This window comes from Chamaea fasciata, unplaced genomic scaffold (assembly GCF_029207755.1).
Source record: "Chamaea fasciata isolate MVZ Bird 193981 ecotype frontalis unplaced genomic scaffold, bChaFas1.0.hap1 SCAF_7, whole genome shotgun sequence".
Taxonomy (NCBI): domain Eukaryota; kingdom Metazoa; phylum Chordata; class Aves; order Passeriformes; family Sylviidae; genus Chamaea; species Chamaea fasciata.
In genome coordinates, this window is record NW_027094092.1 from 18,713,959 (window position 1) to 18,737,553 (window position 23,595).

Consider the following 23,595-nt stretch of genomic DNA (forward strand, 5'->3'; position numbering starts at 1 on the left):
CTTTCCAAACCATTCTCTGAGTTGCAGGTTCATTCTACAGTGATGTGAAGGAACTCCTCGGGGCCCACTGTCTCCTTTTGCATGAATGTCAGCCCATTTTGGACTACAAGTCGCAGGAGATCAGGTAAAAATTGAAGGGGGTTCAGTACTGGTGCCAGATTGTTGACTTCTACATCCCAAGATATTGTTTAAAAAGGTATTTCTCAATGTGTACTAACAACATTTTAATTTCCTAAGATTTAAAGCACCTGAAGGGGCTCTGAATCCAAATCCTTACTTACTCAGTACAGAGTAAAGATGAACCTTTATGACAGAAACGTGCCCATGACAGAACAGGCCAAGTTTGAAAACATACATAGGTTTGAAAGGCTGAAAACATACAAAGAACCCCCTGGCAAAGGAATAAATGAAAAATTACAGAAAGGGAAATATATCCAGCAGAAAATGAAAGGGGTAGGGTAAGGGCAGTTCTAAGGGAAAGGCTGCCATACAGCTCAATGGCTTGGGGGGAAGTCAAGGCCATATAACCTGCACAACATCTGTAGTAAAGGTTCATGGAGAGCTTCATACCTGACACCCACTGCAAGGCAAAAGGCTACAGCTTGAATGCCTGCTAGGGCTGTGTTAAGCACTGGGCAAACACTGAAAGAGGAGCTCCTGTGGCTGGGTTCCCAAACAGGCTGTTCTGTGTGCCTGCACTCATCAACATCTCACAATACTCATTGCATGAATGCACCACAGATTTCTGTGTTGCGTTCAAAGGCCAGTCTGGGTAATTACAGTTTATACCAATTTTCCTGTTTTCACTCAGATATGGTGGTTGTTAGCCTAACAAAGATACACATGAAATTACGTGCTATTATTCATGTACTGCATCACAGTGAATGTCATGGTTGAAAAAGCAACACCAGTGAATGCAATTTATTAACAGTATTGTGAAGGTTGGAAAAGACCCCTAAGATGGTCAGGTCCAGCTGTTCACCCAGCACTACTAAACCAGGTCCTCAGGTGCCACCTTCACACATTCTTTGAATGTTTCCAGGATAGATGTTTCTACCACTTCCCTGGGCAGCTGTGGGTAAAATACTGAAAAGCAAAGTTCGGTAAGAGGTCATGCTTGTGTTGGCTGTGGTTCACCAGGGACGAACTGTCTGCACACCGTAGGAGCAGAAACACAGAGAGAGCTTTGTGTACCGTGGCAAGGGAAATGTGGAACAAGGGATGGAATGGCACTGAGGTGTTGTGGTCATGCTCTGCTGAAAACAATGCAACAAATGGGAACAAAGGCAAAGGAATGATCCCAACAGTGACTGAAACTGGAAAATACTCATTAATTTTCATCACCCTATATATGCTAATAACTAAAGAGACTCTTCCTTATTTGTCTTAAAAGTCTCCTAAGGAGGGGAAAGTGAGGATGAATGGGAGGTTGTTATGATGGTTGACATTCCAAAGTAATATTTCGGGAAGGAAGAGTAATCTTATATTTTTTTCTTAAGTCTGGCTGTAGCAGTTTTAAATTGCATGAATTATAAATGCTTGATGAGTGTTATAAGGTAAAGCTACTTGAAGATACTTCCTAAATAAGGTTGGATATAGACTGACAGTTTGGACTTTCTTAGTCCCATCTCAACTAAATGTGGAGCTGCAAAGAATTACCATCACAAATTTACAAAACCATAATATTTCATGCAAGTGCATGCAGAGAGGCTAATTAGAATTCACAGGTAATCAAATAATATATTAAGGTAGCCTAATACAGCGTTAAAACCCTAAATTGATGGAATTTTTTTTTTTTAAGTCTATTTAAACATGGCTTATTAAGGAAGTTTGGAGGTTAACACCTCTCCGTACTGCATTTGCTGTAAAGGTAAAGCTTATTTTAAAAGAACTGATTGATGTATGACTGGGACAAGAGCCCAGTTCTGCACTCCAAGGAGTGTTAATACAGCCTTCAGCCAAGTCCTGAAACTTTATGAGCAGTTTCATTTCCAGGGTGGGGTTGCAGAGTGGGGAGGGAGAAGTTCAGAACAAACAAAAGGCAAGCAAAAAGGCAAAGGGTGAGAACTATTTCAGCAAAACTCAATATGGAGAATATCCAATGAATCAGACTGACCAATAAAGCAGTGTCCAGAAAAGCGATCAGGATGCATGGAAGTGCACAAAAACAAATGTAATTCACATTGCTTACAGTGGGATTATTTTGCAAATGAGAGGACTATTTTGCTATTCAGTATTTTCTAAATATTCTATGAATTACTACTTTGTTTTAAAAATGCTGTCTTGAGAAAAGATGAATCTGCTTCTTAATAGCCCAGAATGACTCACAAGGCTTCATGGTTGACACCAATTGCATTTTAAAGGTCTTAGTTTACAAAAGTCTAATAAAAAATATTCTAGACAACTCTAAATATTGAAACGTCTTTCAAAGCATTAAAATTTCCCTAAATATCACATACATTTTTCAAATAGGAGTTAATGCCGGAATAAAATGCTAATAAAATAAGCAAGCTAACCATAAATATACACAAAATGAGTAAATTTCATTTATATAAACCATAAATGTCATTTTCTAACTGTAGGCCACACAGTGCAAACTGACAGAAAAATGTGATGCTCTTTAAAAAAACCAAGAGGAAGATCTCTGTGGTGACAGAAATCATAGAAGAGAAAATTATCTAGCTATTTCTAATATCTCTGGTTCATGTGAGAAAAAAACAGATCTGCCACTTCAAAGGATAAGTTTTTTCTTAGCCTTCAAAAATGACAGTAAATACATTTCAAAAGTATTATGTGCACAGTATCTATAGGACCTTTGCAATAGAAGAAACCAGCTCGAATGTGTGTTGTGCTCTTTTGTGCACAGTCTTTCAGCATTTTTTTTTTCATTAACTGACCTTTTCTTACCTGGGTTACAAGTGAAAAAGGAAAACCACATTTTAACAAGCACAGTTTGAAATTTGGGACCACATTCATGAATGGAAACAATAAATTAATTTTTCAGCTTCATAGTTAGGGGTTTTATTAACAAACCAGCTTTCTTCATGTTGAAGTCTGTAACAGAAAAAGGATTAATCAAAAGTAACATCCTAGAGAATCCCTTGGCAAAGGTATTACTTATTTTTGCATTTTCAGTTTGCTTGCATGGTAAAAAATTAAAATTAGGAAAACACTGTCATTTTGATTAGTGTCTAATCAAAGACATCATGCCATTTAACAGATGGGACAATGATCCTTCTTCCATTCTGTTCCTCCTCTTGAAGCATTTATTTTTCCCAGTGGAAAACTGGAATGACCTAATTCAAAACTGATGCATCTTGGTATATGTGAGAGGAGCAAAGGAAGAACTTCCCTTGACCTCATTTTCACTTGCAGGAAGGTCAAGGGAAGTTCTCCAATCACTCAAAAGATGTCTGCTGCTAAATAAGGCAGAGAAACCACTTGCTTTGTTTCCCCTCAGCACACAGAGAAATCTTGCAACCACTGGTGCTTCAAGTTTAGCTCTTAAAATACAAACAGCAAGCCTTTACCAGCTGTTTGCCTGTGGGACTCTAGAGACTGTTTTAATGTTAGTACAAAAACTTTTAAAGGATTATAAGCTAAAGTGTGACAACATTCTTTTCAAATTTGTTACTTCATCCTATTTCTCTACATTCAGCTAAAGTCCAATTTCACCTCAGTCTTGACTTCATCAGTGAGGATAAATGCCTGCTTACAAAACATGCAGAAGGTACTTCCTAGCACAGTTGACTGCTGTACTGATTCTACTTACAAGGGCCTAGAATTCCAGTTACCAACATAAATTTTTGAAAGGAGGCTACATTTACTTGACATAAACAAATTTTCTGACAAAGTCAATGAGGAAGCCAGAGCAGACAGTCAGCCACACCAGTCAGATAAAAAGAATAGTGATGTACATCGAACATCTATTGAAGGGACTGGTATCCCAGCTGGGCCCTCTCCTGGCTTCTTGTACACTCCAATGGGAAGCAGGGAGAGCCTTGATGGTGTTCAGCAATAGCTGAAATACTGGTGTGCTTTCAAACATATGAGCTGCTATCAAGGATATTAAGTCTATGCCAGCCCAAACCAGTACACCTACAAAAGTGATGTGTCTGAATAGACAACCTGAAGCTGTTGGAGCACAAAAGTCCTCCCCTTATCAACAAATATGGCATTCTCATTTTCTGTAAAGTAACTAGAACTGGCATGTTTTCACCACTGGGTAAGTAAATAACTTTCCATGTCCACCCTGCAGCGTGTTTACTTAAGACATGGTTGTTCAAGCTGGCACTGTATTTGAAAGACAGCAAGCCCGTGGAATTCAGAAAATGATACATCTCATCCTGAAGTACACGGTTTTCTGGAGATGGATTTGCATTCTAAGTTCCAGTGTTGAAGCAGTCTCTTTAATGGAACTAAAGTGTAACTGACCAGCACAGCTGCCTAAAGGTAGGTGGGCAAAATCAATGTTACTCCTGTTCAAATGGTTTTTTTGTAGCCTAGAGAGGCATTTGCAAGTAAAAAGACAAGTTTGTCCCTTCTTACCCTGCCCCAATCCACCTTTCTTCACCTACCTGTTGTTCCTAATTCAAAAAACCAGATGCAGCCTTCAAAATTCTCAGTATTTTAAAACCTCCTATTGGCGAAACTCTCTTCTTGCCACAGAGCATCATCTTGCAACTGAGATGTCTGTCAAAATGTATAGTTTTTCAATGTTAGGGCTTTGATTATGAAACATTTCCTTATAACCTTCAGCAGAGTGTGTATTTACTAACTTCCAAAGACTAGAAAAAGCCATTTTGGTTAACCAAAATCAGATGGAAAATCAAAGCTGTATTTTATGCATGCGTGCATGTCTTTACCCAACTGTGGAGGCAAAGCTTTAGACCACCCATATTACTTCATTTATTTGTTACATGGGTCACACCAGACTCTGCAGCTACTGATATTCATTCTTTTTGCAGTGATATATTAATGGTACCCAGGATGCATAGAGAAAAACCAACTGCAAAAAGAATAAGCATAAATATTCCTGTTTTTATCATGCTGGGAAAGTCTACATTGACACAAGTGTTCATTACAGAAACCTTTATGAAATTTCTGTATATTTCCAATGAAGAACAGGCAAAAATATTTTCACAGTTTATAGTACTTCTTGTTTTTTCAATGTCTGCAAAGCTTATTTTATAAATACTATTAAATTATCCAAGAAAACTAGTAAGGTACCTGCCTGACAGGCATATTTCTGATTTTTTTTTCTGGCTTATTTAATTTGCTTTATTCAGTTATTTAGAGAAAATTGAGCCTGTAAATTTTCAGTAATAATTGAACTGCTGTGCTGAAAGAAAGAAATAAAGAATAAACACACAGAACTAATCTAAAGGAAAACTACCCATTTGTTTTACCTCAGCATTTGTACATTTAGAGAATTAAATTTTGAGGTGAATGATGAACTTCTACTATTTGTAAAAAGAGAAGAAATACAATCTTTCACTGAAGATTGGCTTATAAAATCAGGTATTGGGGGCTGAAGGTCTGAAGAACAAACCTTTAATCTGTTCTTAAACGCTCCTAGGTAACACAGGCAAGTGTATTCTTTTTTTAACAAAGAGGCATTTACACCATTAATATTTAGAATTTAACCAAGACTCTCAATTCAAGTTCTTAGCTGCTCATGTTTTCAGCAGAGAGAGAAATTGCTAACAAATACTTAGAATCCCATTCCTGAGACCTCAGTGATCCCTAACTGAGGTACTTATACACCTGAACTGCAATGATGTCTTCATGAACCTATAAATAGTTTGAGATAGTAATCCCAAAAGAGGTATGAAGCATTCTCTTTTTTTTTTTTTATTTTTTTATTTTTTTTTTTTTTTTTTGCAAATTAATATAAGATCATTGACTAAGATGGTAGTAATTTTACTCTGAGTTGCAGCATACCGAAGTGATCCAGTGGGGTGACTTGGTAAGTACTAAATTCAATATTTTTGCCTTATACATGCTTACATGTATAAGCAAAAGAAAATTAACTGCTTTTTCAAACTCTTTAAAAACAATCCAAAAACCTTCTGATGGCCTTCTTACACTGATAATAAAGAAGTGAAAGTTGATTAAAATACACCCATAGGACAATACTTCTAAACTTTACAATCCTGCTGAAGTGTTCAACCCAATAATGATTTTCTGTACTTGAAAAATAAAATAAATATTTCTTTTCTTTAGGTAAAAACAAAATATCCCCAAGTAACTCTTAGGAAACTCAGAACAAAGACAACAACCAGAAGTAAGATAGTGTTCTTCTGGTGTTTCACATTTATTCCTTTGTGCCCATTAAAAAAAGACATAAAAGAATTAAATAGGTGTGGATAGGGAAAAAGGAAAGGATAAAATGCAGACTTTATCTGGATTTACTTGGTGCTAGATAATAAACGTGTGGTAATTCCAAATATGGCAATCTAAAGGACTCAATGAGATACTGCTTTTTGCTTTTTTCTTGAAGAGTTTACAACTATTTGCAAGTAGTTGATAGAAATCTCTAATCTTTCATTCAAAACAAATGAGTCATCTTCTTCTGGAAGTTCAAGTCCTTTGAAGTAAGATTGGAAAAGATTGTATATAGTGTATAGATTGTATCAGAAAAGATTGTATATATATGTATATGTACGTGTGTGTATATCTCTATATATATGAAAACATGTATTTTCCTTCAATAGAAGTGGGAGGAAACACTCAATTTGAATCCTGCAAATTCATGTTTGGCTACCAGTGATAACAGATAGTTTTGAAAATGGCATAGAATCAAGATGCTCATATTATGTAGCAGTCTGGGGAATCATAGAATCGCTAAGGTTGGACATGACCTCCAGGTTCACCATGAATAACATGTGAATGGTGGGGGCAGCCGTGGCCGCAGTGCCATGGAGTACAGGATCCAGCAGGGAGGAAGGCAGGCAATGAATAGGATCACAACCCTTGACTTCAGGAGAGATACCTTTGGCCTCCTCAAGGATTTACTTGGAGGAATCCCATGGGTTAGGAATCTAGAAGGTAAGGGTGTCCAAGAGACCTGGCTAATGCTCAGGCATCACTTCCTCCAGCCTCAGGACTGGTGCATCCCTATGAATAAGAAATCTCACAAAGCAGAGCAGGAGACCAGCATGGATGAGCAAAGAGCTTCTGGCAAAACCCAAAAGGAAGAAAAAGTTTACTAAATGCTGAAAAAGGGGCAGGCTGTTTGGGAGGAATATAGGAATGTTGTCAGAGTATGCAGTGATGTGATGAGGAACGCTGAGGACCACTTGAAATTAAACACAGTAAGGGATGTCAAGGACAAGAAAAGTATTCCACCCAATTTTCTCTAACCTGTTTTCAAATTACACAGTGAGCCTGTAAGATGGAATGGGTTATTTCTTAACATAACAGGAAAAGACTAACTGGGTGCACGTACAGTAGGATAATGAAGGCTGCGTATTATCATCCTGCTAACTCTATTCTATGCTTTAACAAAATAAAAACCAGTAACAGGCAAAATGCAGAAGTGTATTTTGTAGCTGAATATCTATCTCTTAACATTCTGCCTATTTTTTTTACACTTCAATGAAACTTAATATAAAAATACATTTGGAAAATATTCGATGTAAGTGTTATTCTGTAGCTCCTTTTTGAATTACTGTGAATGCATTTCATGTCTGAAATGCCTCCTTGTGAGGCTTTTTGTATTATAAGGTTGCAACATACTTGCTAATGAAGCAGCTGGCACTGTGTCCTGTTAAAAAATAGAAGCCATGAAAGCGCTGACCTGCCTTCCTGTGGTGTCTCATTTTAGTACACATAATTTGGTAAAGCACTTATTGTAATTTAGCTTGGGTTGGAATAGACCTTGAAAAATCATCCCTTGTTTAGCACCCTGACCACTTGACTTGAAAACTTCCATGATGGGGACTCCACTAAGGCCCTGGGACACTGACTGTTTTCACTGTAAATAGTTCCTCTCTTACATCAAAATGAAACCTCTGAGTACAGCTTGTGCCCTTTGCTCGTTATCCTCTCCATGTGTGTCATTGTGAAGAGAGAGCATTCATGTTGTTTGTGGCTGCCTTTTGGGAACTGGAAAATGATGATGAGATTCCCTTGAGCCTCCTCTTCTCCCGGGTGAAAAGTCCTAACTCCTTAAGTCTTTCCCCACAGAGCAAGTTCTCCAGCTCTTCAATCACCTTTGTGGCCCTCCTTTGAGCCCTCTCCAATGTGTCTATGTCTTTTTTGAATGGCGCATACCAGGAGTGGGCACAGTACTGCAGGTGTGGCCTGACAAGTGCTGATTAGACCAGGATGATCACGACTCTCTCTCTGCTAGTTATGCTCCGTGGATGCAGCCTAGGATCCAATTTGCCTTCCTTGCTGCAGCAGCACACCGTGGGCTCATGTTATCTTGTTCAGGTCCCTTTCACCAAGACTCCTCCTCAGACAGATGGATCCTAGCCTGTCCTGGGAACTTTGGTGATGCATCCCAGGGGCATAGCCTTGCACTTGTCTTTGTTAAACTTCATACTGTTCTTTCTATGCCACTCTTCCAGCCTGTCCAGCTCTCCCTGTAAGATATCCCTTCTGACATGTTCAGTGCTCCACCCAGTTTGGTGCACCACCGGATTTGGTGAAGGTGCTTTCAATCCCATCATCCAGACCACTGAGGAGGATGTTAAAAAGCATGCAGCCCTATGGGGATTGGGTAGGCAGGAATTCCTCCTGAGGTCTTGCAGGACCTGGAACTCCCTTGTGTTTGACAGGTGTGAGCTTTCCCTGAAGCTGATCAGAGGAGTCATCAGCGAGTGAGGAATTCAATGGAAAACTAAGCCAAGAACCAGCGTCTTTCAGGTAAGCCTCAGAATTCCGAGTTTGGTAAAGGAACCTCTGCAACTATAAATCCTGAATTAGCCCTTTGAGTCAGAGGTTCCCACTCGAACCCAGAGAGTCAGAGAAGCTGAGCTCTAATATTAGCAGGAGCTGAGTGCCAAACTCAGTCCCTTACAGAGCTGAGATATATATAAAGCTGTGTTTGCTTCTGAGAGAAGCAGTGCCTCTGACCCATCCTTCTCCTTGGCCTACAAAGGAAATAGCTGAAACATTGGTTATCCTGGAATTTCAGTGAGCCTTCTGCATATATCCTCTTTGCCCAAATAGAAGTGCTCTGGGGATGCATAGACTGGGAATGGCAGTAGGGTGTGCAGTCTGTATTGATCCACTACTCTTTGTACCAGAAACACTTGAAAATGGTATTTCCTAGAATATTTCAAATTCTCAATGCTCTTCTCAAATAAACTGTCCTCAGGAGAGCCTCTGGTTCTGTCTGACTTTAGGAAATGAAGCTTGTGTCATTATGCTGGTGAGAAATCTGTCCATGATAGGTTTGAACCTACTGGCTTATCTTACCCAAATTGATACATTAGTTGCCTGTAAGGAAGCAGGAATCAAGATTTAGTGGCTTTTTTATCGTTTCTCACAATATCACAATAGTATTAGTCACTAACTTTCAGATTTTTTCTCTGAAGTGTTTATTCTGTGGTTTCTTTTTTATATATACACAATTAGCCTCAAAAGGACCATGCTTCTTGAATCAAAAATCATTTTAAAAATACAGGAGATGATCTAACATGTGGTAGTCACAGTTTTGGTGCAATGGTATATGCTTGTGAAAAATAGCTCTGGTAGCACAATGAATGATGTAATAAGAGGAAATTGTTGGTTGATACCAGTGTAATTCAGAACAGAAAATAGCCTTTCATTCAAAAGATATCTGTAATATTTAGTTCTATTTGATGCTGAGGTGGTAAAACGTGCAACAGATTCACTCAGTAAAAACTACATACATTTCATAGAAATTACAAAATGGGAAGAAAACAATAGCAAAGGGTTTGGAGGGATGAAGGAAATTAATTACCTTCTCTTAATAATAATTTTTTTTAATAAAAGACAACAACCTGTTTTCTTTTCTACCTCCATTAAAGAAGGAAGTAATTCTATGCATGTGCGGGAAAGAATAATCAGGAGGTTTCTTTAAGACTTAAGAGCAAACTACTTACAAAAAGATAGTCGCATATTGAAGTTCTGTCATCTTCAGATGCAGACAGCATCATCTGCAACTTATCTCTGCTTAGGTTAGCAATGAGCAGCTGAGATGCAACTGTTGAGGGCTGGGATAAGGATTTTGTGCTGAAAGAAAAACTTTAAATAACTTTTCAGTGTTGGCAGAACCACCAGATTCATTTACCACAAGAACAGCAATAAGCCTTTAGATCAGTGAAGCAATTCACAGCCTTGATGGCAACTGGAATTTCTCTGCTTCTGGATACTCGGATCTCACAGTGTCCATACTCTGTTAGAAAGAGATATGTGCCTTTCCCACTCAGATTTAGCCACAGAAAGTCTTGCATTCGTGTTCTCCATGCTCAGTTATAACAAATCTCTCTATTCAGGTTGGAAACGCTGATCTCAAAAATTTAAAATTATTTCCAATGCAGAAAAGACAGCAATGTAAATTATTTGTGTCACTGCATTTTAGTGATCACCTGGTAAATATTGAATAGGATTCAAAATAGACATCTTGAAACTTCTGCAACCAACTTTTTCTAGTTAGCGGGATGATGACACTCCTCCAATACAGCATTTACTTTCTGTAATGTCTTTGTTTCACGGGATGACTCATGTATTTTTTTCTGATAATTTATCTCCCAAGCCTAGAATTCATTAAAATTGCTTATATTATGTTAGAGATTTTGTGTACATACCTGAGAAAACTTGATGTTGCCTGGGAAGCAGGAAAAAACCTCACTCATTTTTTGTACAGATGGACATCTCTGTGACTGCAGCAGTTTCTAATATTTTAATATTCTAAGATTTTAATATTCATTGGTGAGTTGGTGAAAACAACCCTATTAGACAACTTCAACACAGAAATAGCTGACATGCTTTTTCCTGCTTCATTCATTAACTCTCAGTAATCTCAGCTGTGAAGGGAGGCAACTGCAGACTCCAGACCCTTCGAAAATATAATGCAAAATCCACTTGTGTTCAGTGTTTTTCCTACTATGCAAGACAGCCATTCTGGATGGCTTATTTTTGTTTCTAATTAGAATTTAAATGGTCCATCCTACCTCACCAGCTGTATAAAAGAGAAATTTTTATCACTAAAGACATGGTAGAATCCTTAGGATTTACTGTTTGTTCTCAAAATTAAACCTCTAAATGCAATAATTTTATTTCCCAAGTCCAATGTTTCAATATTTTTAATTTATTTAATCCATATTACTATTTCCTTAAAAGTTCAAAGTTTTTTGCTCTGGCTACAAACAGTATTCTTCCCTGTTTTAATTATTTTTGAAATGCTGTTACAATCACTTCTATAAAATTGCATATACATGTTGCTGTGTGAGTCAGCCAATCCTATCTCTCATGTATCAGTTTAGAGACATCAGAGACAGTTTTGTTATCAATGCTTATTGTTCCATTGACTTGAGTGAATTTTAGATGAGCTTCATTGTGAGTTTATCTGATAATGGACCTCTGGTGAGGATTAGGCATAACCTAACAGCTCCTGCAAATTGCATTTGGCCTTTACAATTAACCAGACAATAAATAAATCAATGGAGAAATTAGTACACTGAAGGGTCTCCTCAAATGAAAACAAGCTGTGCAGTCACAGAGATGGCCATTAGTCAAGCTAAGCTAGGAAAGGCAGGCTTCAGACTAATGCTCATTTTTTTTTTTCTCTGAGCAGTGAGATTTAAAATTTCTATGGAATATAAAAAAAAGGATAATAGCATTCTTGAGAAAGGAAATTGTGGGAATGAGAGCATCAATTGTAGGAATGACTGATAAAATTATTTAATTGACACTAACATAAAGATAGATTTAGATTAAGAAGTATGATAGGCAAGAGATAGATTAAGCTTTTCAGTGTACAAAAAGGCTTTCTTTTGCATCTGACTCCAGTGGAGATGAAGAGATCATTTCACTCTAATTTGACAGGAAGGTGCAAGTACTGTGGATGAAAAATCAGAATAAAAACTGCAGGTTCAAAAACATTTCAAATACATTTTACAGGAACATCAAAAATAAAATCAGTCAAAGTTCACAGAATTAACATATTTTTGTAACATTTCTTGAATGCAAAGTTGGATATCTCTTGATATAACCAGCTTCTGTGGTTTTTTTCAAATAACATAAAAAGAAAACATTTTGTGTCACAAAGAAGGTTCGTGTTTCATAAATACTTAGTGGACGTTAACTGCTGAAAGGCAGGGAATTTCAGTCAAAAGTTCACTTTTGATAGGGTAAAGGAAAACATCACTTGGCAAACATTGTATTGCTGTTTTCCATATCCATCTGATCTGAATTGTGAGGATCATGCAATAGCTGAGAGAACACCTTCAGGAAATAATAAAAAGTATTGAATAAAATCTGCAAGGCTGACCTTCCCATGCATGTACATCAGCATTTAAGAATTGCATAAAATAAACTTTATCCCAGAAGTTTTTGCTCAGAGACCCAAAGACAAAGCTAGACTATTATAACCCTACTGCATCCAACAAAAGAGTGTAGAAAATAGAAATACAAGACACAGCTTCTGCTTCTAGCTTGGATTATGAACATTTTGCTACATTAAAGTTAAAAAAAAGTTTGCTTTTAAACTAGTGCATGATAAGTGTGTTGTTCAAAAGTTTGCATTTAGCAAACTCTTTCGCAGTTTCCGGAAAAGGAGCTGTAAGTAGAACTTATTCTGTGCAACATCTGTGATGTTTTCTCACTGGCAGAGAAATGAATTTAAGGGATTTGCAGTGAACAAACTAATTTGTTGTAAAGAAAGTACAATTTGGGGGGGGCGGGGAAGAGGGGATGGGAAATGGAACTAATACTGGAATCTCTGCATTGTGATTTAGTTTTGCACATCCCGATGCCAGCTGTAACCATAACTAAGATAAGTAAACTGGTGAAACTCCACTGGTGGTAAAAGCACATGCCAGGGCTAGTCTAGTCACTGGAGAGAGTTAAATCCCTGGCTTTTATATCTAATCCTGAAAGAAATGCTGTCTCAGATGCGGAGCTGCAGGAAGTACAGACTTTTGGCAGCTCCTCTCACTGATGCTGGAGCACCGGGCACGAGTCAAAGGGATTTCGCGGGGCCGCGAGTGAACCGCAGGGAGCTGCAGAAAGCAAAGCAGAGCAGAGCTGTGTGAAGTCCTCACCGTCCCCAAACGCCGTGACGCCTGTCCGGCAGTAGCACAGGCAGACACGTGTGTTCAGCGCTTCTCCCGTACCTGAGTCTCTGAAAAGTGCTGTGCATCCCCGTTCCGCACCCTGGTCCCCCCCTTGTCCCCCGATGCCGCGGGGGGGCGGAGGCGCGGGCACAGAGCAGGGGGTGCAGCTGCAGCTCCCGGCTCCCTGAGTCGTGCCTCCAAGTACCTCTAATTGGATTGCCGTAATTTCTGCCCTGCCCAAAGCGGCGGGTGGAGAGAGAGAGGGGGAAATGGCCCGGGGGAGGCGGGGGCAGGCGGTGGGCGGCTCTCGGCTCCGCCGGCGCGGCCGCTCCGCTGCCCATAAAGCGCGGCGGGAGCGCGGCGGGGCCGCGGCCATGCAGTGAGAGCCCGCCGTGCCACCAGCCCTGCTACGGCCGCGCCACGGCAGGACTGCGAGGGACACTCCGCCCCAGCTCAAAGGTACCTTTCCCCCCTCGTCCCCTCCGGTCCCTGGCCCTTCTCCCGGCGGGAATTGGGCTGCCGACCCCTGGCAGCCGCAGCGGGGAGGAGGTTGGCCCCCGCTTCCCAGCCAGCCGCCCGTGCCCCGGGGCAGGCAAGGCGCTTACCCCGGTGCGGTTTCTTCCAGATGCAGAGGTGCACCAGTTTCCTGTTTCTGTCTTTAATCCTTTGTGCCACCCTCTCGGAAACACTCGGGCTGGTTTTCTCAGTAAGTATCCGTGTCTCAGCTAGCGAGGAGCCGTGAACCTCCCACGGATACACGCTGTTCTCAGATATAAGGATTGCAGAGGATGCAGCAATCAAAACCATTTCGGGCTATAAACTGTTTGCTTTGGGGTTTTTTTTGGGTTTTTTGTTTGGTTTTTTGTTTGGAGATTTTAAATACTAGCTCCCTTGTAAAAAAATACTATGATTAAGATTGTCTAGTTGCTAGACCAAAATTGAACGGGTGTCCCACCTGCCTCAGAGAAGATGATGTACATATGGACTTCTTTTATGAGGAGGCTGTTATATAAATCCAAGCAGTAAAAAGAAGCATTGCTGTTTGCTAAGGTGCCTATCAGGTGATAAAATAAACTTCAAGTATAAAGTAGAAATTTCTGCCTCTAAAGTGTAATTTGCAGACATCACTTATGTGGTGTGGAGCTGTCAAACCACATGGATGTCAATAGCAACACTATAGACTTAGACAGGGAGGGGGAAGAGCTCACCCTGAATATTTACTTCAGTATGATTCGCTTTATTTTTAAAATATTTTTTCTTGATTTTGAGCCTTCAGAAGACTCTGCTAAGAGAATGTCCTTTTGAGTGTAGGTCATGGAATAACATACTTACGTTTTCTTTTCTTTAAGGCAAAAGACAAAAGGGGTTGGACTTTGAATAGTGCTGGTTATCTACTTGGGCCACGTAAGTGAGGCACTTTTTATTTTTTCCCCCCATTATTTCAAAATGCAAAAATTGTGTTATTCGCTTCTCTGAATATAGTAATTTTGCCTAAACCTGCAAGACTGAAGAAACTCATTTGGGAAAACACTTGTTTAGATGTTTGTTACATGCCTATCATAGAACTGAGTTTTCTTAGACAACAGCTGTTCTTTTCTAAAGAAGTGTGATGGGAGGCCTTATGTCCAGAAATATATCTGCTCACATTTTGTGCTTCTGAACTGTAATTTTCATATGACAAATACGTCACCACGAGAAGTGCTAAAAAATCTTACAGCATCTTAGATGTCAAGGGCAGAATGAAAAAATGTGGCACTTGATATTTCTCCATGCATTTCAGATTTCACCTTTAAATCTTTTTACAAACTTTCACTACTTGCCTTTATTATACTACTTTTTTTTAATTAAAGCAAAATAAATTAAAACCGTAACTTGCAAACTCAAGACTGTTCACTGTGTGAAAAATTAATATACAAGGTGTTCAAACTACAGGAGGACTGGTTTACAGATGAAGATAACAAATGCAGATTGTAAGAAAAGTAATGCAGAACTAAGCTGTCTCCAATATTTGTCCTTTTACCATGAATTCTTGTGAATGTGGTAAAATTCATCACCAGTGTTTTTACATTTTCAGTCTCAGTAATACATAGACAAATAGTACACATACTTACTCTGACACTCTTCATTCTTTTTAACTAACAATTAAGGATACATAAAAAATAGAAAAAAAAGTTTAATGCATCTTAAAATGTATTAAGTGATTCTGTAAATGTCTGGCAGAAGCAGATCTAAGCATATTGGAAAAAATACTGTGGGGAAATGTGCTTGTCAAAGACTTATATTTTACATCTAAGAGTGGATATTGGGAATCATCCTTTGTTGCAGGTCACATTGATCAGCTTTTACTGATAAAGGAAATGCCCATTGCAAGGGGGGGAGAAGAGGCACCAGGGGTATTGTAAGATAGTTTCTGTAGGCTATTCATGTAAACTAGCTGCAGTTTCCTTTTAAGCACACTCACCAGCAACACCCTCTTAAAGACAGAGAAAGGAGTAGTAAGGACAACTTCCCAGTTCATATGCAGATATATCCTTACTTTTTTCTTTGCAACTTCCAAATCCAGTAATAGTTTCAGCAAGTATGTAGCACAGGACTGGGTCTGTAATTTAGATAAATCATAAGCACAAATTTAGAAGAAATTTTATTGTATTTAATGACATGTTAGCTTCTTGTAATTTTGTCCATTAACTGCCCATCATGATCTTTTCATTGAAATCCATGAAAAGCAAGCAATATAGGAAAGGTTGTTGCAAAGTCAATTAACTCCTCTGATTTTTAATTTATTTATCAGATGCAGTAGATAACCACAGATCTTTTAATGACAAGCATGGTTTCACTGGTAAACGGGAAATACCGCCTGATGAGGATATTAAAGCAGGTAATGAAAGTCCGGAAACCGGCGTTTTTGATCTGTTTTTTATGTTAAGTAATTTATTTACTATTGAACTGACTACTTGCTTACAAAACTATTTCTGCATTTCAACAGAAATCCTAATAAACACATGAAAGGAAGAAAAATGACATTTGGCCATTCAGTGTGATCTTTGTATGGTCATAGATTACAACATCTAAGTGATTAGGAAAATGTATCATTATTTTGTTGCTTTAAATGTGTAATAGATCATATTGCTTTGCAAAAAACTTAGGCTTTCTCTTTTCATATGTTCAAACAGGTATTTCAAATGTCACTCTAGCTACTCCAGAGTTAATTGTTTTTTGGCAAAGAAGAGGGTCCATAAAGGTGTCTTTCAGTAATGAAGGCTGTAGAAAACACCAAGTCTCAGTATTTCCTATGATTAAGCAAGGTGGATTATCTTCATTAACAGGTTGAGAACCTGGTCACAACTGAAATTGAAATGCTTAGATGTTGCATGTGCCAGAATTTAGTAAATGGCAATGGAAAGGGTGCAGCCTTGTTCTGGATTTGTCATCCAAAGCTGGGCTTCTAAAATATATGTCTAGACTCCCTTTAAGAAGAGAAGCTGACAATTTTTCGGCTTTATTTTGAACACCTATTTCATGATAAGGTCCAGAAACTTCTAGAAAAACCTGTTTTATCTCCTGAGGAGAAACTGAACCTGCTGCAGACATCTAAAAGTGACCTGAAACGAATCTCACCCTTAGGCTGATAAAAGTAGCACAGTACTTACTGAGTACATTTATCACGGCACTAATGGGGCCAAAACGAAGGTTTTGGAGCCTATTTTAAATACACCCAGAACAGTGCGAATGTAATTAACACTAAATAAGTTCATAAATAAAGGACATGTGCTTAATTACAATCTCATGCATACATACTTTGTGAAGAGAAGAGAAACATTAATACTTGTCTTAATTGTTAACACTCACTGAAGGACTGTCAGTTCAGCTCTGGTGCACAGTTACACAGTGGGGGTTTGTGTGTGGTATTTTTTTGGTGCTGTGATTTGGTTTTTCTTGTTGGTTTTTAAGGGAAAACCCCCAACCCTGCTGTCTCAGATACCAGTGTTAAAACAATACATGGGCAGGCAAAAACAATGTAAAAGTAAGGGATTTGTAATCCAGCAATAGAGATCACATTGCAACATGTTGCCATTTGTGCATATACCAGGTCCCTTACAGGAATATGAATGTATGGATTTATAGAACTCTGTTGCTGGGTACTGTTGATCCTCCACAATTGCAGATAAACCCAACCAAACCTTTCAGGATGAGACTTCAAAACTATACAGCTGCCTCTGCTATAAGCTTCCTTCTCTTCCCTCACCAGATGTTTCTTTGAAGCTGAAGTTTATTACAGTTTCTACCCAAAGGAGATTTAAATATACATATATATATATGTGTGTGTGTGTAAAAATAAAATACATAAGGTAATCAGCATATTATTTTAATTGAAAATGAAGGATTTCTTCTGGTTATCTGCAAAAGCCCCTTAAAATGGCAATATATGCACATATTATTTTATTAATGTAAAAGAGTTTATGCAAAGGACTGTACTCTCCTTGAAGGAATGCCGCAAAATGCATAAGCTCTCCAGATAACCTAGAAAAATTTGTAAGCTGTATTCGGGACTGAGCACTAGGTCCAGGAAAAAAACCCACAACAAAACTACAACTATCTATGAGCATGATTAGTCAAATCTTCAAGTTACAAGATCATAATGGTTTGTTTACTGAAATCTGCAAGTTATCCACTATGCAGAATTAAGGTCAATAGCAGAGCAATACATAAGCACCATATTTCCAAGTCACTGAGGAAAAATATTTATCCAATAAATATCACATGGACAATGAAATCTGGGTAAAAATGTGGGTAATACAATAATAATAAAAATCCATAACAGGTTAGGTGGGAAAAAAGGAAAAATTCTAATGAAAGAGTATTATTAATGCAAATAATAATAAAATCTTTGTGTGAGTTCAAAGACTGGAAGACAACATTTTTAGGTGCAAGCCTATTAAATGCATTCTTAAATGCTTATTCTCTTTGTACCAGAAACCTTTGTGTCCCTTGCAACCCTCATCAATGTTTTTAATTTGTGCTACAGAGCTCAGTCTGCCTTCTGACCCAGCTGATAATGTTTTCAGTGATGTAATAATGGACTGTTGGTTCTGGTACCCACATCTGTGCGCAGAGAATTAAAAATCTTGGGGAAATTGCTTACCATTTGTTCTTAATACAGAGCAGTTCTTTATCCTCCTAGAAGTAGCAAGGTGTCTTCCTCCAAGCCCCTGCTGATTTTTTTTCTCTCATTAACTGATGCAGAAAGCATCCTTCTCAAAAGTGCAATAATAAGCACCCATTGGGTCATTAAAATAGCATCAAAAATCTATTTTCACAAACTCAAAGTGTATTGGATTAGATACCTATGTAAAAACACAGCTTTATGGACTTCTAGACAATCACCCAGGCCTAGGTTTTGGGCTACAAATCACTTCTATATCATTTGAAAAGCTTATTTGGAACAAAGTCAGGCTACATGAACGGACTTCTAACTGTTCTGTAAAGCTGATGAATTTGTTTGCTAAATTTGAAATTTAACCTGTCCCTGCAGGCTCAGGTGGACACAAGGGAGAGAGTCGGGAACAGAGGATAACTCTGTTCTGCAACAGATCTCATAAGGCTTAGAGACCACAACCATTAAGGTGTCAAAGCAGCTGCTAAGCAGCAATGGCATATGAAGCTGGGTGATTTGGATTCTGAGAATTGCAGTTACCTTTTAGGGGCTTTGCCCTTCCAGGAAATGAGCTTTTCCATCAGAGATTTTAAGGAAAAAGGAATTTCAGATAGTTTTGGGGGTTTTTTTTCCCCTCCCCAGGGTACTCATAAACTTAGCCACAACATCTCATATGATGCCTCTTTGAACCATGTTAACTCTTAGTAACAACCAGCTTGTTTTACAGGGAGCCTTGGAAGACCCATGGCTGATGAAAACATTGTGCGCACAGTCATTGAATTTTTGACTTACTTGCATCTGAAAGGTGAGTGAATGCCTTTTAATCTTTCACAGTTTTTGGTAGAAAATTTACTGAGGAGACAAGGCTATCCCTTAATGTACACATCTGCTGCAGATTTGAGTGTGCAAGACTTGGAACAGCACCTCTGGGATCACTCACACACACAGAGTGATCCTGAAAAATTGCAGCTCAGTGGAGATCTGATGTAGCAGAGTTCTGATACCATTCCATCACTTGTGACAAAAGAAATACATCTCCCTTTTTGCATGTATTCTACAATAAAGCTCCATGACAAAATTGCAACAACACTGGCAAACAGCTCAGAATGCTCTGAAGTAAAAAATCTGTACAGCCTCACAGTTGTGACAAGAGTTGTGATGCTGAGCTTACAGCTGATGCTGTAAAAATCTGTAGTAGCTTTACTGTGGAATTCAATGAAGAACAAATTTATCTGCTTCTGAGTTTTCATTAGTTTTGCTTTAAAAAATCCCAAGCAAACACAGTGTTCAGCTTTTAAAAACCTCTTCAGCTCTTCTAAAACTGTCTACAAAATGGATAAAACTGTAATATGTAGTTGCAAAGAAAGCGACAAGTAGAAAAAAGTTATTCTACCGCAAACGTTTGAGGAGTATTTCTGTCTCAAAAAGTAGACAATTCAATAAATGACTTCTTTATTCTTGCTTTTGTATACAACAAATCATAAGCAACGTTGTGGCAAGTGTATGCTGTGGAACTGTGTGTACATTTGTGTTTTAATTTCATCATTAAAAGAGACTTTCAACAGATTGGTTCATTTTCTGTACACCTGGAATGCTTTTTGCTCATCGTTTTCTGAATTATTTTCTGCATACCTGGGATGCTTTTTACTCATTGTTTTCTGAATTATTTGTATCCACCCAAGGAAAATAATTCTCATTATTGAAAATGTGAACCCAGTGTTTATTGAATTGAATTTGCATTTGAGAACAAACATCTTTATTGCTAGTCCTAAGGGCCTGAAATAATTCAAATACATATTTAAAGTAGATTATTAGCATATATATTTACTGTGGACAAAGTAGTAGTTTGTTGTACCACTGTGAAGAAACACTCCTTTACTCTGCTGTGTGAGCCTAGGAAGTAAAATCAATATTTGGACACAGCAAAAAGGGCGTAAAACAAACTAAAGCACACACGCCCTGGGTAGGCTAAAAGCTGCTAAATCCGACAAGAAAATAAAAAGCATCTCACAGAATTACAAATTACTTCTTCTCTAGAACAAATGAGCTGAGAAGGCTCCCTTCTTAGGATGGTGATGACAAACAGTTGTTTTCATTCAGAGAAGGTGCTGGTATTACCATGTCATCATGAAAAACAAAAAATGAATCTCCAGATCTGGCTTTTCCCAGACATAGTTCCTGTATTCTCAGGTTGCAACAGCCACAGAATGTTACCACATATTATCTCTTAAGAATATTTATTGGAAAGGCTTAGTTCAAACTTTTACACAAACCCAGAACTGTAAATTAAGCTAGTGAAAACCGTATTTTTTAATGATAGAAATCCTTTAACATGTTTGCTTAAATGAAACCTTCCTACGTTAATGACATTGGTTTGGATGTATTCCTTGGTGAGGGAAGGGGGAAAAACTCCACTTGTGGGGTTCAGATTCAGGCAGTAGTTATTCAGATTAGATATACATTTTAATCTGCAAGAAAAAAGGTAGTATTTTTACTGCTAAGAAGTACCTTGGTAATAACTAAAAGTGGCCTTCATCTCTTTCTCTTGGAAATTATTCCCTCCAGCTTTAAGTGGTTCTCATAAAGAGCAACATGTAGGATGGCAGCTGTAATTAGATAATATTAAGTCTTATGAGATGCTGGGATCCAGCAATATCAATTGACATAATAAAATTAATATAATTGTTCTTCTGTCACTGCTGTTTCTAAAATGTTGAAATAGTGTCAGAAAGATACTTCTGACATTCAAAAGAAAAAAGCCCAGTGCTTCATAAATTAAAATATAAAAAGTTCAAAGATTTGTCTCTTGTAGTTGAGAAAAGTATTTAAAATTTTTTATTACTGAAACTGGATTTCTTTACTTAATTGCTAAGATAAATATGCATACTTACATGTGTTAATTATCTTTTTTTTTCCCTATTTTGCAGAGGTGGGAGCACTTGACAAGCTACCTACACCAGAGGAAATGAACCAGTCTTGAAGAATGCATTTTTATTTTGTTGCAGTGTAGATTTAGACTGAATTCTAAAAAAAATCCACAAAATGACCTGACGTTAAGAAGTATGGTTTGCATTTATCTGATAAATGGTGAACAGCATTCTGCCCTCTGGTTGGTTTGTTGGATTATTTTTTGCTTTTTTTTTTCCCCTTCCCTCCGTCTCCTGCAATGTTACAGTGTATAATTTTGCTTTGGTAAAATTTTTCTGTAGGTAAATGAGAAAATAAAAAATAAAGAGCAACTAAGTTGTTTCATTTCAGAATTATGTACATTCCAGCACACAATACATCATATACAAAGGCCAGGGTAAATTGTAAGATTACACTGCATCTATACTCCGCAATATTGGAGCAAAATAAAATATATTGAGTATTTTAAATAACAGAGAAACTATTGTAATAAGTTAGCAGAGACTCCATTTTCTTCACGCAGGAAGAGCCAATTCACATCACTTATTTTATACAGTTTTCATAGACCTCGTGTGCAGCACCTATTAGCTGGTAGTTTTCTCACTACTTCATTTTTTGGTCAGAAGGTGATTTGTGTGTACATGCTAAGATTGAGATTGTTTACATTTTTCCTTTATGGGTTCTCATGGAACAGATCTTATTGTTTACACAGATGCACTTATTTTTCAACCCAAGAATAGGTTGTTAACCAATCTTTCATACCAGGATTGTTTTCACATGGGAATTTCCAAATTGCTTAACTGCACTTAAAAGAGATGACAGGCTAGCTTTAATAGAGCAGGCCTGATTTTATGAGGCCTTTCATTTATAATTCTTCTACCTGTCACAACAAGAAACAACAGTGACTTCAGAGTGCTGCCATGCAGAATCATTTTAAGTCACAGATCTTCTATACTTCTGTGCTTCGAGGAAACATTATTTTCTGTTCATATTTTCATGGACATGAAATAAACTCCTGCTCATAATAGATTTCATGTTCTTCACCTGTACTACACTGGCCCATTGGCTGGAGCATACCTTGAAGCAAAGCAAATTAAAGTGTTCTGTGCAGGTTTACACAAATCTGAGGGGTAGGATTCCCATGTCAATGACAACACTGGGGCTGCACTCCTTAATGAAGAAAAGCTCCTGGCTGCTGCAAGATTAAAAATATACTTAATGAGATTCTTTATTGTGATCTAGCAAAGCACTTGGATCCATGTTTCATCCATGCAAAACAGCTTTGATGTACTGGACCAGGGTGGTAGGGCCTGCACACAATAAATGTCAGATCAAGACTGAGGAAAGGTCTGAGAGGATACAGAACCTTAGAAAGGTTTTCATATTTAGATGACTTTCAGTCTCTGCACAGTGCAATGAAATATCATCCCTTCAGAATGCTGACATGCACTGGAGTGCACAGACTGACAGAAATTTTGCAGACCTTTATTATCTAACCTGTTTTTCACTTTTAGCATAGCAGAATTCTAAAAGCCAAGCCACTAGTGTGTGCTTTGTACCCACACAGCTATCCCACCCTGTCATCCAGGCTGTGCTCTTCCTGTGATAATCACTCAGCCTAATCTAATGTCTGATGTTTTCACTTTCCAAAGTGTGAAAATGCACTTTACATCAGATCCAGTGAGCTTATGAGCAAACCCTTCACACTATATTTTACTGGATTTTTTGTTTTTTAAGGGTAATGAAAAAAGCATACACTGCTACTATACATGTTTGGCAAATTTATGGGCTTCCCAAAATGTGAAAAAAAAGAATAGAAAGAAATTTAACCTCTGTACATTAGTATAGCTCAGTAAGTCCAAACTCTCATTTCCACTAATAATATCCACACTTCTCACAAAACCTTGAAATAGAGCTCACTAAAATCAAGAGGTTTTCCTTTCTTTGACACCCATGGACTTTGGTTCATTGACTGTTAAAATCCAGGATCTATTTGAAGAACTCAGTAGCAAACCATCTTTGGCAAAGCAGCTGAATCTATGATCAAATAAAAGGAACTTCATTTTGGCATTGAATTTCTTTCCTTTTCAAAAAGGGTAAGAAATTAGAAATAATAGGATAGATTTTGAAAACAGTTATTACTTTGATCAAATTAGCATACCTTCATACCTAGGTATTAAATTAGCATACCTCCTTAGAGTTGGAGTTGTCCTGTTAGAATGGTTATTCAAAACTCTGAAATTTGAGATTATTTGAAATAGTGGAAAACTCATAGGATCA

General features: G+C 37.9%; 1 protein-coding gene across 1 annotated transcript; it reads left to right on the forward strand.

Annotated features, from left to right (window-relative positions):
* The first annotated feature begins 13,580 nt into the window (after positions 1-13,580).
* Positions 13,581-21,647, forward strand: GAL (galanin and GMAP prepropeptide). Its single transcript, XM_066186876.1, has 6 exons — positions 13,581-13,712; positions 13,879-13,959; positions 14,603-14,657; positions 16,045-16,131; positions 19,136-19,213; positions 21,336-21,647. Exons 2-6 carry the CDS (start codon positions 13,879-13,881, stop codon positions 21,386-21,388), a joined length of 354 nt encoding a protein of 117 aa, XP_066042973.1. The 5' UTR covers positions 13,581-13,712; the 3' UTR covers positions 21,389-21,647.
* Positions 21,648-23,595: the final 1,948 nt, after the last annotated feature.